Source organism: Lepidochelys kempii, chromosome 6 (genome assembly GCF_965140285.1).
Source record: "Lepidochelys kempii isolate rLepKem1 chromosome 6, rLepKem1.hap1, whole genome shotgun sequence".
In the NCBI taxonomy this organism is placed as follows: Eukaryota; Metazoa; Chordata; order Testudines; family Cheloniidae; genus Lepidochelys; species Lepidochelys kempii.
This window is the reverse complement of record NC_136385.1, coordinates 64,341,954-64,361,165: the sequence shown is the minus strand read 5'-3', so window position 1 is coordinate 64,361,165 and position 19,212 is coordinate 64,341,954. Positions and strand designations below refer to the sequence as shown.

Here is a 19,212-nt window from a genome sequence, read left to right as displayed (position 1 = left end):
GTGTTCTTTTTGAGGAGAGAGAATCCTACTGTCTGTTTTTGCTCTTCATTTCAGCTCTTCCTCCCTCTCTCTGTTCTGGTTCTTCCTCTTCCCCAACCCCTACCCCACCTCTTCTGAGAATGTCTGTCTCTCCTTCTCCTGTACCACACAGATTTCTCTTTCAGCTGGTACCTCTCCTTCCCCTGGTCCTGACAGCACTAAGGATCGGATCACAAACAAATGCACACAACCCAAATATTTTTCTCTGTTCATCTATTAAACAGATGAATGGAAATTGCCAAGGGGTGTCAGTTTGGGATGATGTGAAGGGGACACTTATCCACTGAATGGGAGTAAGCATTTGCCCTCTACATCCCCAGCACACTCATTTCACATAGGCCAGTCGTACTGCCTGGGCTGCCTCATTCCCTTCTTTCCTGGACATTCCTCACTTGCTGGTGGCTGGCTCCTCTTCCTTCTTTTCAGCTGCTAGTACAGTCCTCCAGGCTCTTCTTTACAATGAAGACCCTGAACTACGTATAAGCTGTTGAAAACAAGGAGGACCAGCATGATATAACTGACCAGCATTCTGCAGATGACCACGAAGTGCCTTATAGATTCCCAGTAGTCCCACAAGCCTCCATTTGGGAACCACTGGCCTACGTGAAATGAGTGTGCTGGGGATGTAGAGGGCAAATGCTTACTCCCATTCAGTGGATAAGTGTCCCCTTCACATCATCCCAAACTGACACCCCTTGGCAATTTCCATTCATCTGTTTAATAGATGAACAGAGAAAAATATTTGGGTTGTGTGCATTTGTTTGTGATCTGATCCTTAGTGCTGTCAGGACAAGGACACTCATCTCTAGGGCTCTATGATGAGGGACTAGAACAGTGTTTTCTCAGCTCCCATATATCTTTCCCTCCCACACACCCCTGCTCCAAATCTCTTCCCCCTCCCCTCACTGCAGAGTAGAACCCCTCTGTGTGCCAAAATTGCTACCTTATCACCCTGAGTGGACAGTCTCTTGCAACTCAGCTCAGACCTACTTCCTGGAAGTCCCTACTTTTGCCAAGTTGTTCATGAGAAGTATCAATGTAATGGTTACGGAGATATCAGAACAGTGACACTTTAATATATACAGTTTTAGTAAATTTGTTCAGCCATATAAAACCACTCCTGCTCCTATTGAAGATCATGGCAAAATTAACTGGCACCAGTTATGGAACTTTATCTGAAATTTTTAAAAAGAAAAAAAAATTGCCCAAAAAGAAATAGCTATTGCATAATTTAAGACAATACAAATATTTCCATTTTTTTTTATTCCAAGGGAAATAAGTTGTTAAGCAACCATCCCTTTAGAGCATTTGCAACCTAAACATTATAGCACTGAGAGAACTGGAAAGTGACCAGAGTGAAACTGACCAGTCTAGCATTGCTATCCAAGTGAGGTGAAGTGAAAATACTCCACAGGTAGTGTTGCCAATTTTAGCACAAGTCTTGTAATATTTGATATTTCTTACTTAGATTGTAAACTCTTTAGGCCAGGGACAGCCTAGCACCATGCATTCCTGGTCCATGGCTGCAGTTCCCAAGTGCTAGGGTAATACAAATGATAATGAAGCCTTGCCTGTTAGAATCAAGAGAATCTCAGCTTTCAAAAATGTTTAGCCCTCATAGCTGTGGATAAAAGTTTGAAAAAGTGAACCACATGTACTGTAAAGACTCGGAAACCAGAAGGCAAATAAAGAGTTTGGGTTTTTAAGCCAATCTAATGATATTTTGGGGGATCTGATCTGACTAATGATTTTTGAACCCTTGTGGCTGGTAATACTCTACATTCTATGATGCAAATACATTAAATGTTAAAAAGGGTTTCAGACTGAGTAATCTACAGTGCTGCTTGTAACATAAGGAATGTTTATAAAGCTAATACAATTTAACCCAGTGTCCTTTCCATGCAGTTTTGGACAGAGGAAGTGGAGTTGCACTTGTGAGGTTACGTATTGACAGCCTGATCCCATGGAAACTTAACTATATGAGTAAAGTTACTAAGATTTAGGTGTTTGTAGAATCAGGTCCTTAATAACTATGTCAAAGATACTAAAATACCATGTCTTTATGAGAAAGTTCTGCATTCCCCTCAGCCCACCATAGGTGCTAGAGACTGGGTTCTAGGAGTATGTGTACATCATCAGGGATTGTGTGTCTTTGGTACAGGCATTTATTTCCACTCTCTGGGTTTCTCACACACAGAGGGGGATAATCATCTGTTGGTGAGTGACATGGCAGACTGTTGCCATGGCAGCATGATGACCTGGTTACAAGTGAGCTGTGGGCCTCTCAGAAAAAAGAACACACAAAAAAGCTGAGCAACAAATTAACTTTAAGCCTTGGTTTTATTTTGAATGCCTGACTGAACATATGAGCAGAGGTCTGTTCATGTACGTGGCAGGCAGGTTCCTTTAGAGGGACCAGTTGCATGGCTTCTCACTTGTTCGTATGGAAGAGGGATGCATCTTATAGCAATCCTTTGAAAAGCCTCTTATACGCTCGGGTTTAATATGGCCATGGGGCTTTGACGCAGCTTCATTTTGAGACATTTGAATGACAAATCTTTGCCTTTCTGTAGCATATGCAGGAGATAGCATGGGATAATGGTGGAAGTACAGGAATGGAGTTGGGAGAGAGGCCTTTTAATCCTGGTTCTTCAACTGATTTGCTGTGTGTCTGGGGACAAGTCATTTCATCAGTGTGACTCAGTTTCCCTATCTGTATAATTATGAAGTATTTTCAGATTTTAAAATGGAAGAAGCTATATAAATACTAAGTATTATTAATTCCCCTAGGAATATCAAAGAGCCTTACAAACAGGAGTATATTAAGTCTCATCGCAGGCCCTGTGAATTAGGTGATACACAACCGGTTAGTACAGGAAGTGAAGACTATCAGTTCACTTTAAACTGCATGGGGAGTTAGGGTGTCAGAAATTAACTCATCTGTAATTTAGCCTGGTCACCTCAATCTTACAGAAAGTGTATGGAATCTTTAGTGACCACAAGTAGTCATGACCTCAGTTTTATATCCTTCAAAAGTCACCAGTTAGAGTAGTACTAAGCCAGCTACCATGATGCTACTTCAGAGGGAAGAAAAGCCAATACTTCCTGAAAAATCATGAGTTTTCTTGGAAATCTATCATCCAGGTCCTGACCTGCTCCAGTCCTGCTTATCTTGTGGGAGATAATGGTATCACAGCAGGAAGAGTTAATTCTGCAGGAATTAATAGATGGTTACATACCTAGGATATTCAACAGCATCTGGTAAAGACCCAAATCCAGGATGACAAGTTCCAAAGGTACACTCAGCAAGAGAGCATGGGTGCATTTTGAGCTGTCAACTCCATGCTCATTTGAATCATAAGGTGGGGGATGTTTCTATAAAATTAAGCAATACAGGCAAGGGGAGAAAAGTCACAGAAATGCCCATCTTGGGGGTAACAGTGAGGGCATAAAGCCCTTTCCTCCGCTGACTCTAACACAATGGTCATCCAGCATTGATTTTTGTTCCACATTTAAAGTGTCCCTAGTTTGCATGTAGCCCATACTGGTAGCTGTCAGAAGCTATTACCATTTGGCGGTGGCTATTCAGTGGCTTACTGTATGACAAATGTATTGGTGAATCTCCAGTCTTAGTGGATTTATGTTCATATGACAAGACCCACCACTACCATTAACACTAAATAGCCTCCAAGTTGACTTCTCTGCCAAGATTACCAAGGACTGATTGGCCAGGAATCAGAACAGGTGCAGCATGGATAGTAGCCAGGCAAGCTTCCATAACATTTCCCTGCTGAACTATTCCATCCTCACCTAGACGGATTACCTTTACAAGCTGGAGAGGAGTCAGGCTCCATGGCCCATTAAAGCCTTGGCCTCTTGGCTGAGAACACTGAAAATGAGGGGAATTTAGTGCTCATTGTGATATTTTATGCTAGCCCTACCAAACATTAAGTTTAGTGTATGTAATTTTGTTTGCTGTTTGATCATTAAAATGGGTGTACGCGCACACACACCCCCCCCCCCCTCTGCTACCTTCCATCTGAGGATATGAATATGCTCTACAATAATTAAACTAGTGCTTACAATCCCTCTGTCTGGTGGGGAGTAACATCATTCTCATTTTACATATGGGGACACTTGGGCCCAGAAGTGTTTATGACTGCATTTTCAAGAAGATGGCACTAATTTTAGGTGATCAGCTTGAGATGCTTAAAGCCCAATTTTTCCAAGGGACTGATCTGCTGCTCCCACTAACTTTAATTGCTCTTTACATTTTGTCCTCTGTCACACATCATTTCAGAGATAAATAGAGCCCAGCTGTGACAGGTTCGGTCACAGAGACCCCCTTGCGACTGTCACCTGATGTGCTGAGACTACCTCTGAGCCTGTTTTCCCTGCCAGCTTGGGACTCTAGAACCCTGCCTTGTTGAGCCAGACATGCTAGCCTGCTGTAACACAGACTCAGGTCTGGTCCATGCCCCCAAAGCTGCAGACTTAACTGAAAACAGCTTAGCAGGTCACCTGCCTCCAGTACCCGAACACTCAGCTCCCAATGGGATCCAAACCCCAAATAAATCCATTTTACTCTGTATAAAGCTTAGAGGGGGTAAACTCATAAAGTGTCTGCCCTCTATAACACTGATAGAGAAAGATGTACAGCTGTTTGCTCCCCCAGATATTAATCACTTACTCTGGGTTCATTAATAAACAAAAGTGATTTTATTAAGCATAAAAAGTAGGATTTAAGTGGTTTCAAGTAATAACAGACAGAACAAAGTAAGTCACCAAGCAAAAACATGCAAGTCTAAGCCTAATACATTAAGAAACTGATTACAGATAATATCTCACCCTCAGAGATGTTCCAATAAGCTTCTTTCACAGACTAGACTCCTTCCTGGTCTGGGCCCAATCCTTTCTGTGGTACAGTCCTTGTTACTTCCAGCAGACAGCTAAGGTGGAAAGCGGGGGTTTTCTCATGACTGCCCCACACTCCCCTGTCCTGCTCCATCCCTTTTTATAGTTTTGGCACAAGGTGGGAATCTTTTGTCTCTCTGGGTCCCCACCCCTCCTTCTAAATGAAAAAGTACCAGATTTAAGATGGATTCCAGTATCAGGTGACATGGTCACATGTCCTGCGAGACCTCATTCTTCATTACACACCCACGGGCTAGCCCACCCCACACCTTTACAGAAAGGCTTGCAGGTAAATAAACCATCTACAACCAGTTGTTCTAGTCAATGGGAGCCATCAAGATTCTAATCCACCATTAATGGCCCACACTTTGCATAATTACAATAGGACCTCAGAGTTATACTTCATATTTCTAACTTCAGATACAAGAACGATGCATACATACAAATAGGATGAACACTCAGTACATTATAAGCTTTGTAATGATACCTTACAAGAGACCTTTTGCATAAAGCATATTCCAGTTACATCATATTCATAAGCATATTTCCATAAAGCATATGGAGTGCAATGTCACACCAGGTATCCCTGTTCTTAGTTCTTTGTGTAACGCACACACCTCTTGGGTGTGGTGTTCTGTCCCATCTCGTGGCACTGAGGCCACTTAGAGAGAGAGATAAAATAAGTCTGCTCTACAGCCTTAGGTAACAGCCAGTTGGCTTTTAGCTCTTGTGGTAGAGGCTAATGCACTAAGCTCCAGAGGCCCCAGGTTTGATCCCGCCTGCCAGCGACTGGGGTCTGTCAGTATTACATGAGCTCAACTACAACTGTCTATCTGCTACCACCTGCTTCTGCCTCATAGAATATTAGGGTTGGAAGAGACCTCAGGAGGTCATCTAGTCCAATCCCCTCCTCAAAGCAGGACCAACACCAACTAAATTATCCCAGCCAAGGCTTTGTCAAGCTGGGCCTTAAAAACCTCTGAGGACGGAGATTCCACCACCATCCTCGGTAACCCATTCCAGTGCTTCACCACCCTCCTAGTGAAATAGTGTTTCCTAATATCCAACCTAGACCTCCCGCCACTGCAACTTGAGACCATTGCGTCTTGTTCTGTCATCTGCCACCACTGGGAACAGCCTAGCTCCATCCTGTTTGGAACCCCCCTTCAGGTCATTGAAGGCTGCTATCAAATTCCCCCTCGCTCTTCTCTTCTGCAGACTAAATAACCCCAGTTCCCTCAGCCTCTCATCATAAATCATGTGCCCCAGTCCCCTAATCATTTTTGTTGTTCTCCACTGGACTCTCCAAATTTGTCCTCATGCCTTCTTCTATAAGGACATTAGGAAGTACTGGAAGCTTCATATGCGAACATGTTCTTGTGAGGCTTCCAACATTTTTTGCAGACCCAGGATGGATTAAGACTAAATCATAGTACCCAGAACTACCAAAAGGCTACCCCAAAACCCTGTCGCCTCCCCAGAACAGTCTCTTGCTCCTACCACTTCTCTCCTAGAGAGCTTGTCTTCTACTCTGAGTTATTGATCTTTCTCTCAAGTGAGGCAGCTGACCAGCAGCAAACAGCTGTGCATAGAACTGCCATCTGCTGCTTCATACTCATCGCTTTGTCCAGGCTCCCTGTGATATTGGGCCCTGGATTCCAAGGGTCTGGGTTTAATCTCATCTTGTGCAGACTGAAGAGTTTGGGACAAGCATCTAAGTTTTGGGAATTTAGATAAACTGAATCTTTCACAGTTCACCCCTACTGCAAAGAATATATTTGGAAAAGGGGACAGGGAACATATGAGTCAAGTAGTAGTCCATATTGCAAAAGCATCCACCAATGCTGTTGCTGTAGTAAAGCAAGAGGGAATGAAAGGTCCATGTGTTTCCTAGGTGCTGTCTCTGGCCTCCAGGTTTTCCTGGCACGGAGTCAACTCTCCAGGGAAATGTTATGGGAATGGAGCAAGCTCTCAAACACAGCCCTGTGAACACAAAGGGTCTCCAGGACCCTATCCTACAGCTCTGTGTTTTTCTCCAGTAGGAGGATCAGTAAGTGTGCAAATATTACTTTGTTGAGAGAGAGAGAGAGAGATAGGAGCTGGGAAGGACTAGCTAAAGCTTGAGAGGGATCAAAGCCAGACAGGCTCTGAAGGAAGGAGTTCTTGACAGTGCTGAATGTTTCCATAGAAGAGGCTAAAGCCCTGGGGATGACACTGTTGAAGAACAACAAAGAGTCCAGTGGCATCTTAAAGACTAACAGATTTATTTGAGCATAAGCTTTCGTGGGTAAAACCCCCACTTCTTCAGATGCATGGAGTGAAAATTACAGATACAGACATAAATATACTGGCACATGAAGAGAAGGGAGTTACCTGAGGTTACCTGGTCTGTTAGTCTTTAAGGTGCCACTGGACTCCTTGTTGTTTTTGTGGATACAGACTAACACGGCTACCCCCTGATCCTTGACACTGTTGAAGAAGGGAAATAAGAACTGAACTTTATTTGGGCTTGATTCAAGCCCAAAATGTAGGTTTTATTAGAAGTGATGGCAGTTACAGAACTGAATGTAAACAAATATGTCCCTGAAATAAAGAATCTACTCATTTTAGGAGAGAACAGATATAAACCTTCCCCTGAAGCATCTCTGAAAATCTAGACCCAGCACCTTTGTACTAGAGCAGTGGTTCTCAAAGCCAGTCCGCCGCTTGTTCAGGGAAAGCCCCTGGCGTGCCGGACCGTTTTGTTTACCCCAATGGGGACTGCAGGACGGGTGGCCAGCACGTCCCTTGGCTTGTGCTGCTTCATGCAGCCCCCATTCACCTGGAGCGGTGAACCGCGGCCAGTGGGAGTCGCGATTGGCCGAACCTGTGGACGCAGCAGAGCACACTGTACTAGAGCACTGGAACCAGGAAATGAAATTGGTTAGAATACTCTGAGTACATTTCCCAGATCTGAGAAAGAGCTCTGTGTATTTGGAAACTTGTCTCTCTCACCAAACAGAAGTTGGTGTTGGTCCTATAAGTTATTACCTCACCCACCTTGTCTCTCTAGGATACTGCCACAGAAGGAGTGGAGGTAGTTTGTGCCTCTTCTATTTAGAGGGTTATGAGCAGTGCTTAATTTGTGCCAGGACTTGCCAAGGCTGAGCCCCAGCTCTTCTGGGCTTGTTGAGTCAGTTATGAAAGTTAAAAAAAAAAAAATTGCTTCAGCCCCAGCACCTCTTTCATTGCAAATTAAGTACTGGTTCTGAGGCAGGGATGGGATGGGGGTATGACCAGGGTGAGGGCGATCCTGAAGGCTGCCCTAAGTTGTGTCACTGATGGGTTTTGAAGAACACAATCACTGGGATACAGGTCTGCCTAGCTTATACCCCATCACATTTTACACCCAACACATTTTGGGCTGCTGCAGAGACAGCACAGAGGCGGCAGAGCCTGATTTGTGCCTGGCACAGGGCCCCTTGACAGTGGGGATATGCACTGACAGGCCTTACTCCTGTCCTATCACAAGGGGAATGATAAACTGAGTCTTCTGTTAATAATGATGTGAATCTGACCCTCTGGTTTGACTATCCTAGCTGATTGAAATGCAAATGGAGGAAATGTGGCATCAATAGTGAAAAGTAAATTAGTTAGTGCTGAATCAATGCTACAGCATGCTGTTAGGATGTGCTGTGCTCCTTACCTGCTAACATTTGAGAGCTACAAAAAGGGATACATGAAAAGAAAAATAGGGACATTCTTTTAAATGCCACTGAAATTATGGAAAAGTCTTGTAGAATTTAGAAGGGATGAAACCAACAGAATCTTTACAGACCTTTAGTTAGGGATCCAAAGAAAAAATTCAAAAAAGTTATAGAATTTAATAGAGAGTGAGGTTTTTCTGTGTTTTTTTGAACTATCCTGTAGAATTCTATAGCAGGGATATAATTAGGGCCTGTAACAGGGTCCTCTGCCCGCCCCTCTTCCTGGGGCCCGCTAACTGCCCCAATAAAGCTCAGAGAGGCTTCCTGTTATGCAGCACCTTTGACTTTATTTACACACACAGTTCTCCCACCATTAGTGTTGAGCTACGTACAAGGCTTACAGGATTAGTTCCCTCCTTCCCAAGCAATCAGCCCACAGCCAGAAGACTGCCCATTCTCCTGGTAGCCCCCCTTCATACTGGCTCCCAGCCCTCATAACTACTGGCTTGTCAGGCCCGCAGGTGGAGCCAATCCCCAGGCCAGGAATCATGCCTGTTACACCAGTCCGAATCTATTCCTCTTGATTGGAGCTGGCTGAGCAGGGGCTAATTAGGTGCTTTTGCAGCAGCACCTTGCTACATGGCCCTACCAAATTCACAGCCATGAAAAACGCATCGTGGACTGTGAAATCTGGTGTGTGTGTCCGTTCCCCCCCCCCCCCCCCCCCGGTGAAATCTGGTCTTTTGTGTGCTTTTACCCTATACTATACAGATTTCATGGGGGAGACCAACGTTTCTCAAATTAAGGGTCCTGACCCAAAAGGGAGTTGCAGGGGGTTCGCAATACCACCATCCTTACTTCTGAGCTGCCTTCAGTGCTGGGTGACTGGAGACCAGCGGCTGTTGGCTGGGAGCCTAGGTCTGAAGGCAGAACTGCTGCCAGAACAGCGCAGAAGGAAAGGTGGCAAATACCATACCAGGCCATCCTTACTTCCACGCTGCTGCTGGTGGCAGCTCTGCCTTCAGAGCTGGGTTTCCGGCCAGTCCCGCCGCTCTCTAGCTGCCCAGCTCTGAAAGCACTGCCACCACCAGCAGCAGCACAGAAGTAAGGGTAGTGGTACTTCAACCCTCCCGCGCCCCCTGCAATAACCTTGCGACCCCCCCAACTCCTTTTTGGATCAGGACCCCTACAATTATACCACCTTGAAATTTTAGATTTAAATAGCTGAAATCATGAAATTTATGATTTTTAAAATCCTATGACTGTGGAATTAACCAAAATGGACCATGAATTTAGTAGGGGCCTAGATACAATTCACTATCAAAGTCTATAGAAAGTTTACAGTTTCTGTTAACTCTATAGGGGTTCTATAGTGGTTTGGAATAATAGAGTGAAAAAACCCTATACTTTGTGCTATAAGTAGGGCCTGTAGGGACAGCTGGCATGTGTGTTAGTTGCCGGGGTGCCACTTCTTGCTTCAATTGTCCAACAGAGGTTGTAACCACTTGTAAAGCCTATGATATTTTTGGCAAAAATAGGCCCTACACCAAATTCTAGCTTGGGTAACTACATTCTGCCTCTAAATCCTCTCTCCAGTTTAAACTGGATACAGTTGACTTCATATTTTATCGTTACATAGTTATGTAGTGTGTTAACTAGTTGTTGTGTTTCACTCCAGACATGGCTGCATTTCACTGAAGGTGAAGGAATTCCTGTATGTTTAGGATTAAATTCCATACTCTTTAATCAAGCAGAGACATCCATTGACTTTGCTGTGAGCTTTCCTTCAATTAAGGACCAGTTAGTTAAATTCTTTGGGATAAAAGGTACAATAGGAATGTTAAATGATCATTAACCTGTAGCGTTGGTGAGATTAGGGGCTGCTTTTGTAGCTAGACCACAGTATCTACTCGACCTATTTAGATTTAGATAGTGTATGTAGCCTACTGGGAGCCATTCAGAGCTGTATTCAGTTTTATTTCCCCCTATTAAAGAGTCACTGTTTGGAGAAAGCACAGGAAAGAAGGATGGGCTATAGCCACACTACTTGCAGAGACAACCCACCAAGTATAAATTGCAGAGGCGGGTCAGGGCACCAGGGATGTTCCTTTGACCCATGTAATGAATGGTGAAGCTCACTAATGAGGAAATGGTTCTTGCAAATCCAAAAGGGGTGGCAGGGTAGGCTGGGGGAGATCAAAGATCTTTGTTTCCTGGTCAGAGCTGTCCAGTTAACCCCATGAATGCCAAAGATCAAAGTTCCTGTTAAAGAAACCAGCAGCTTATGAGTAAAAAAAAAATTAATGATTCTGCTCACTGTCAAATCTCTTTTCTGGCCGTGAAGATGCAGGAGCTGGAGCAGAGAGTAGTCGAGGCAGAGCAGAGGGCTGAGAATGCAGAAAAACAGGTAAGAGGTTCTCCAACACTGACACTGTTATGAACCCAGCAAGCCTGCACTCTTAATAGTCTCCAAACCACTGTAGAGAGAGCACCCAACATTATGAAGCTTCACTGGGGAGACACTTATTACAGAGCAATGAATTAATATTTCTGGTCCTGCCCCGCTATCCTCCTGCCTGAGTTTCAAGGGTGGCCCTAAAGGAGTTAAGCCCAACACATGACACCTGCATTTCAGTTCTGCAACCAAAATAGTTGAAGAATCCTGCAGAGAAGCTGCACCTTTACCTACAGATCTGTGGCATGGAGGCAGATAAGCCAATGGAGTGACTAATTGTCACACAGTATGTCACACTGGACCACAGAATAACAGCGGGCTATTGCAGATCAAGATTGAAGTGCAATGTTGGGGCACCATAGAGGCTGTAAAACACAGTGCAATACACAGGAATGCTGTTGTGAGACTGACTTATTTCCTGGCCCCAATCCCATGACATTGCTCAAGATTACAAGATATTATATACCTATGTCACGTTGCATGGGGGTCAGTATCCACTGGTTCCTGTTTTAGGGGCCTCAGAGTGGAATAGCCGGCGCTACTGCAGTTCAGGATTGAAGTACATTGACATAGCTTTTAGAGGGAAGCTTGCATTGCCCCAGGAGCATCATCTCCTCTCTTCCAGGAGCCCCATATCACTCCAGAGAAGTAACAAAATAGCTTAAATTCCAGACCCATTAGCCCTCATGTGGGATTCTCTGACCCTGGTGCAGTTTTTCCAAAGTGAAAGCAAGTGTACTATGAAATGTAAACAAGCAACATCTCAACTAGAAACATCCCAACCCCCAATAAAATTATACTGTGTGTGAAGTTAACAATGAGCTGGTCCCCGTGCAAAATGTCTGGGTTGTTGGCACCATGCTATCAGAGGTTCCTCTCCTCCCCCTGCTCCCTGTGAACAGCTCATTCTTGAATGCTGAGATGATAATGGCAGAAGTGAGTGGGCAGCGGATTAGGAAAGGATTGAGCATGGGACTGTAACACAGGTCAGTGGGTGAGACAGGCAAAGAGATTGTAGCTATTGCTATTGTTGAGGTCACTAGACCACCTGGTGACTTAATTAAAAGGTAATGGCCTTGATTCAGCCTTGCTGACACAGAGGTGGCAATTGCACCCCCTGAACCAGCAGAGCAATGGCATCTACCTCTCCTCTCCAGGTGTTCTGCCAGGACAGCATTGTTTTACATTCCAGCCAAGGCTCTGTAGGAAACCCACTAACAGAGGCTGACCCTTCTAGCCGATTCTTCCCACTTTCTGGGAAAAACAAGCCCGTTCTGTACTTCTGGCAGAGTGGAGATTCTTCAGGTTGGTGGTGTGTGCCACTGTGACTGACCCTTACCGTAGCACACTTTCCACCAGTGAGAGGCCTGCAGCCCAGGCTGTACTGCCATACATGGGCAGAACCCAGGGGAGTGACTTGGGCCCCAAAAGTTGCTGCTTTTCCAACAGCACTACCCATATCAATATCGAGAGAGAAGCAGCTTTTCAGTAGAAATGCTTTAATTACATCCAACAGCTTTAGGAAGTGGAGCTGCCCCTCCCACAAACAGGTATATTCTGGGTGAATAAGAAGCATTTGGCAAATGAAAGGGCTCCCCATGGAGTTTAGAGTCTTTTGTTTTCTTTCACCCCATGAAACTGGCTGTTTGGATTGCTAATTCAATGGGCTCCCACAGCTGCCATCCTCAATTAAAGAAACCACATGTCTGCAGTCCCTACTCTGAGCCTCCAGCACAGAGTCAGCACTCGGGCATCAGACACACACATAAAAAACATCCGACTCAGTGAGCTTAGCTTTCTGGCTGGGATGGCAGGTGCCTGCCTTTCTGATTCAGTGCAAGGGAGAAGCAGTTTGCTTCTCTCTGTCTAATGCAGACAGACAAGGGGACAAAACACAGCTTCTGCAAGTCTGAGGTGAGGGCTGCCCAATGGAGCGTAAGCTGCTCTCTCATGCAGAATCTGTGAAGAAACCTGGTCATTGCCAGCACTCTGCCATGCTGGCCCTAAGCCTTTGTCAAGACAGAATGGCATTTGGGAAGAGCTGGTCTGAGAATTATTCACAACTCAAGTCTTACTGACAAGACAATGGTACCGGGTATTTGACACTCATTAAGTTTTGTAATTACCAGGCTGAGTTAAGCTGAAGGAGGTCAGTTTGTTATTGGTAAGGAACTTTACTATCTAGCAAAACAAGTTCTTTATAGAATCTTCCATACAAACTAGACTCAGACACTTCACAGGGTTAGATGATGATGATAACAGTGGGAATTAGGAAATAGGCTTGGGAAAGAAAGTAGTAGTAGTCGTCTCAGAGGGTTGCAAAGAAAAGTCAGATTCTAGAGCACTAAAACTTTGTAATACAAAAGAATTCCCACCTGTTCACATGAACTAGTGTTGGCATCCTGCTGGACCTCAGCCGGATTTGACATTGTTGACCATGAGATTCTGCCATCTCACCTGAGAGAGATAGTAGAAGTCCAGGGTAGAATGTGCTAAAATGGTCTGAGCCAGGGGTGGGCAAACTTTTTGGCCTGAGGGCCACATCTGGGTATGGAAATTGTATGGCGGGCCGTGAATGCTCACGAAATTGGGGGTTGGGGTGCGGGAGGGGGTAAGGGCTCCATCTGGGAGTGCAGGTTCTGGGGTGGGGCCATAAATGAGGAGTTCAGGGTGCAGGAGAGGGCTCCAGGCTGGGGCAAGGGTGAGGGGGGTGTGAGGGCTCCGGCTGGGGGTGTGGGCTCTGGGGTGGGGCTGGGGATGAGGGGTTTGGGGTGTAGAAGGGTGCTCCGGGCTGGAACCAAGGGGTTTGGAGGGCGGGAGGGGGATCAGAGCTGGGGCAGGGCGTTGGGGCATGGGAGGAGGTCAGGGGTGCAGGCTCTGTGCGGCACTTACCTCAAGCAGCTCCTGGAAGCAGTGGCATGTCCCCTCTCCAACTCCTACACAGAAGCATGGCCAGGTGGCTCTACGCGCTGTCCTGTCCGCAGGTACCGCCCCTGCAGCTCCCATTGACCGTGATTCCTGGCCAATGGGAGCTGCGGGGGTGGAGTTTAGGGTGGGGACATGTAGGAGCCAGAGCGGGGACATGCCACTCCTTCCAGGAGCCATGGCACACGTGGAGCAGGGCAAGCCCCCAATCCCACTCCCTGGCGGGAGCTCAAGGCCTGGATGTGGCCCACGGGGCATAGTTTTTCCACCCCTGGGCTGAGCCCTTCCTGCAATATCACTCCCAACAAGCAGTGATGAGGAAATTGCACCCCTTACTGGTGGAGTTCCACAAGGATCAATTTACTCTCTGATCTTTTTCCACATCTATATGCACCCACTAAGTGAACTGGTCAGATTGCACAGACTCAAGTGCCAGCAATTTTCAGATAATACTTGTCATTTACCATGTACAACCACACCACTACCACCAAGGTGGCCCAGTGCTTGTGTGAGATCAGCTTTTAAATTAATACCAATTGGCTAAAGCTAAACCCAAGCAAGGCAGAGGTGATGCTGGTGGGCAGATGAAAGTATTCTGAAGGACTTGCAGCCCTGCTGCAGTCTCTGGTCATTGAAGACATGTGCCTACAATTGGTCAGTTCAGTCCATAGCCTAGGTGTACTCTGATTTTTCTCACATAGCAGCATCTGCAAGTAACATTTTTACCATCTACACTCGGCTAGAAAATTCCATCCCATTCTAGTGGACAAAGGTCAGGCCTCAGTTATTCACTCATTCATCACCTCTTAGATGGTTTATAGCAATGCCTGGGCATGAAGTCTTCCGCACTGCAGAATGCAGTGTTGTCTTCTGCGTAACTCCAGCTACTGCAAAATGCAATGTTTGTCTTCTCAGCAACACAGGCTATGGCAAACATATCAGACCTGTCTTCCACTAGCTAAAGTGGCTTCCAATAGACTTATCAAATTAAGTTCAAGGTCTGTCCTTATCTTCAAAGCACTCAATGACCTGGGCCCAAGATACCCACAAGGATCATCTAAAGCTCCAGGATGGAGACTGTGGTCAACAACTCTGCTCCACTGGGACAATGGACTCTTAACAAGAGTAAAGCTCATCTGTGCAGGAGACAGAACTTTCTTTGGTGGTCAGCCTAAGACTGTCTCATGAACTCCTCCAGGAACTAGGGACCATCACAAACCTCACCACTTTCCACTCCAAGTGCAGGGTGCATTATTTTGACCTTGCCTTCTCTAATATAAACACATAGCTGCAGATAGTTATATTTAAAACACTCCCCCTTCCTCAAAACAAGACACTTCACTGCACATGCTTCTCCCTCTCGGGAGAGGATGAGAGAGCACACACACAAGTGTTAGGTGGCTTAATGCACTACTAGAAGGCCATCAAATACTACAGTGATAAGCATGGTATAAAAACCTACATAAAGTAGAATAGAAGGGAGCCCAAAGGGAGGCAAGGCTCTGATGGGTTTCAGCATTTTTACCACTGTGTTAGTTAGCAGGTTTAACCTGCACAGTTGCAAAACCACCAGAAGCTGTCAAAGCTTTGTCTAAACTAGGGATCATAGCAGTGGGAGTTTTTTGGTAAGTTTCCCCAGTGTAGTTACAACACAAAGGCTTTGAAGAGGACAAGTAGGATCTTGAAGTATTGAATCTGGTATTAATGGGGGTAAATAATTCAATATGGTATTCGCAGTAGTCAGTGTAGAGAGCCCTGCCTTTCTATATAATGTAGGGTATTTATATGGCCTCCCTATTACCACAGATTGTGAAGTGCTCAGATACAAACTTGTATCTTCTCTTGTTTCTCATTGCCTTTCACCCTGTCCCCTAATGATGCCAGTGGCAATGTCAGAACTGAACACACTGCATTTGAAAATAAAATTAATTGCAGAGTACCTTAGGCCTGTAAGAGTGTTTTTTTCAAAGGTCAGATTTTTCTTTCTTTCCCTCCATCATAAAGATGAGCCCCCATTCAGAGTGGTTACCATTAAAGAAACTCATGCCATCACATTCAATTTTCATTAACTCCACCACCACCACCCATGGTCATTACAGTGAAAGTGTGAGGGTATCTTTCAGGTCAGAGAAATGGAAGAGAAGGTGAAATTGGCCAATATGAAAACCAGCGAATCAGAGAGTACCCTATACAGAAAATACCAGGAGCTGCTGGGCACAGTGCAAGGAAAGGATGATCTGATCGGCAGACTGAAAATGCAGCTGGAGAAACAGGTAAAGCCACCTTCCACTGGGAGATCTGTAGCATGCATGGGCCAGTGGGACTGTAGGTAACATATGGTGCAAGGCTTTGCTTATCTCTCTAGCATCCATGTGCTTTCATCTATGCCAATCTATGAAGGGAAACAATCTCCTTCTGGCTGGTAGGGTGACCCGAGTCTTTAGTACAATGGTTCTCTGATCAAAGCAAGATTCCTCTCCTGCCAAGAGAAAAGGAGTACTTGTGGCACCTTAGAGACTAACCAATTTATTTGAGCATAAGCTTTCGTGAGCTACAGCTCACTTCATCGGATGCATGCTGTGGAACTCACTTCATCAGATGCATACTGTGGAAAGTATAGAAGATCTTGTGTATAAAAAGATCTTCTATACTTTCCACAGTATGCATCCGATGAAGTGAGCTGTAGCTCACGAAACTTTATGCTCAAATAAATTGGTTAGTCTCTAAGGTGCCACAAGTACTTCTTTTCTTTTTGCGAATACAGACTAACACGGCTGTTACTCTGAAACCTGTCTCCTGCCAAGGAGAAATACAGGAATCCAAATAGACAAAACCAAAGTCAAATCTGCCCCCATTTAAGTTTGGGCTGATGGTGATTCATAATGGGATGTGAAAATGCTTTATTGGGATGACTGGTTTAAATTCAGACTAGACTGGGAGAGTGGACATCTCAGACTGAAAACAGCCTTTGACATCCTGGTTGTCTATATGATTCAATTCTTAAGTGTAGAGATTTTAGTGGTTCTGGGGTGTGGTAATAGGATAGTGAGTCTCTTACCATTGTCTTTGATCTGAATCTAGTCTGGGTCATTACAATTTGATTGATGTTCAAAGGCCTATGTAAAATGCATTATATAAGATTTGCCAGGTCTTATCAAACCACTGGTCAATCAAGTCTGAAATCTCATCTCCAGCAGAAGCTGGCACCTGATGCTTCAGAGGAAGGCAAATAAGTAGAGTAATACACATTGCAAATGTTACAATGCTGTACTCAAGGGGGGAAAGGGAGAGAATGCTACCTCCCTGACATGAAGCATGAGATTTGATAACATTTGTAGTTAAGCATATTAAAGTAAGAGTCATTATTTGGTCATAGAATTATCCAGGACTATTTAAATCCAGAAACAGTATCTGAACTAGATGTGCTGCTGTGGCATTGAGTTGCACAGAGCAATTAAAACAATGAAGTAGCAGATTTATTTTTATTTGTTGTATCTGTACGTGCCAATGATTGAGTGAACCCTTTATTCTCTTACTTTGTGAGAGTGCAAAAAGGAGGCGAGTGATCATTTTTACTATCCTTAGTTTCTAATGAACTAGACTCCATGTTATAAAAGCCTCCAGCAGCTTTGGCACAAAACCACTATCACAATTGTCACCTTTGTTGTCAGCCTCAGTAGAGAGGCCAATGGCTAAAGGAGCCAGGGAGACTGAACTTCTCCCTCTTGTTCGTAGGCTTGGTTTCTCCTTGTAAGGTATCTAAGCTATTTTTGGAGTGGGGAGCCTTGCACTGCCACCACCCATGCTATACCTGATCTGAGGCTAAACAGAGGCCTTCACTTTCCAGCAGTATCAGTCTAGCATCTTTCAGCAGCAAATTCCCTTAAGAAGGGAAAAAGAGAAAAATGACATAACCGCAAAGCTGATGGCATGGTGTCATTACCCTGGCAATCACTTGGGAAGAATACTCCCTGTTTGATTTCTCAAACATTACTCTTCGTAATATTATTGTAGCACCTAGGAGACCTGGCCAGGAACTTATTCTAGGCACTGTACACACACAGAACATACCTGTAAAATCCTCCTTGAGTTTCCCCTCATGGTAGGAAGGTGCCCCGTAGGCACCCTGACTCAGTTCCCCCTTCCCTCCCAGGGTCCCTCCAAACATTTCAGTGCTGTCTTGGGCTGAGAACAGTTTTGTCACAGGATAGTTTTTGATTAAGCACATCTCAAAGGCATAAACTAGAGCCTCTGGCTCTGCTGCCTTTTGTCACTTTTGACTCTTCTTCAGTCCTCAATCTTCCTTCAAATAGAAGGTTGCTGGGCTTATCCCCATCGTCTCCTGATAAAGTTTAGAGGCTCAACCAAAGCTCCAGAGTCTCCATCTGTCTGCTTTTGGCCTGTCTCTCTTCCTTCCAACTCCCAGGCCTCCTTATATCTCCTGACCCCAGATGCTACCTCATCCCCTAATCAGTGGTAGCTAGGATACACCAGTTCAGTCACAGGAGGTGTGACACATTCTTCCTAAAAAGGGGCTCAGTCACTCTGTGACAATATACCACCTATAGACAGCCCACTGCTCCCTGGGTGTCCAGTCTCAGGTCTTGAGCCTGTTGTCCCCGATTATATTATGTTGACTTTGGTTTCTCAGTGAGAGCAACAGCTGTGTGTCACAGGGACCTTGATGGGATTTCAGGCTTTCAAAGTAACCATCCTTCCTAAACCTCCAACTCTAACACCTGCCCTCTAAGCTCCAGATAGAACTATTGACATTTATAGAATTCTCTTCATTCTGAAGGACTGCAAAACATTTTACAAGGTACACACAGGAATTGTTTAATTCTCCACTGACATGTAGCCACCGATTGGGTGGAAAACTACAGCTATTTAACACCGCAGAGCAACATTACATAATAATGTAGGATAAGAGGAGTAGAAGACTATGTACAAATGAAACTCTGGGAGGCAGAATGTAATTGCTCAAGATGGAATTAGGCCAAGATACAACAGGGCCCCAAAACAGATACCCTGGAATTGTTAGCCTAAATTTTCAAAAATGACTCAAGTGGATCTTGAAATCACCAGACACCTTAAAGGGGCCTGATATCAGAGGCCAGGTGAGCATTAATATCTAACTACACTTTAGTCCTGGGACCACTTCACTAAATGGAAGTTCCAGTTTATAAACCACTA

The 19,212-nt window shown here is 44.9% G+C and overlaps 1 protein-coding gene across 6 annotated transcripts in view; it reads left to right on the top strand.

Annotated features, from left to right (window-relative positions):
* The window catches only part of PLEKHH1 (pleckstrin homology, MyTH4 and FERM domain containing H1), an 84,028-nt gene that overhangs the window by 12,160 nt on the left and 52,656 nt on the right, over positions 1-19,212 (top strand). For 5 of the 6 annotated variants that reach the window (XM_073348415.2, XM_073348418.2, XM_078853305.1 and 2 more), the window contains exons 3-4: positions 10,984-11,046; positions 16,143-16,292. In XM_073348415.2, the coding sequence (XP_073204516.1) occupies positions 10,984-11,046; positions 16,143-16,292 (213 nt within the window). The remainder of the gene's footprint in view (positions 1-10,983; positions 11,047-16,142; positions 16,293-19,212) is intronic. The other variant, XM_078853306.1, reaches the window with a different exon arrangement.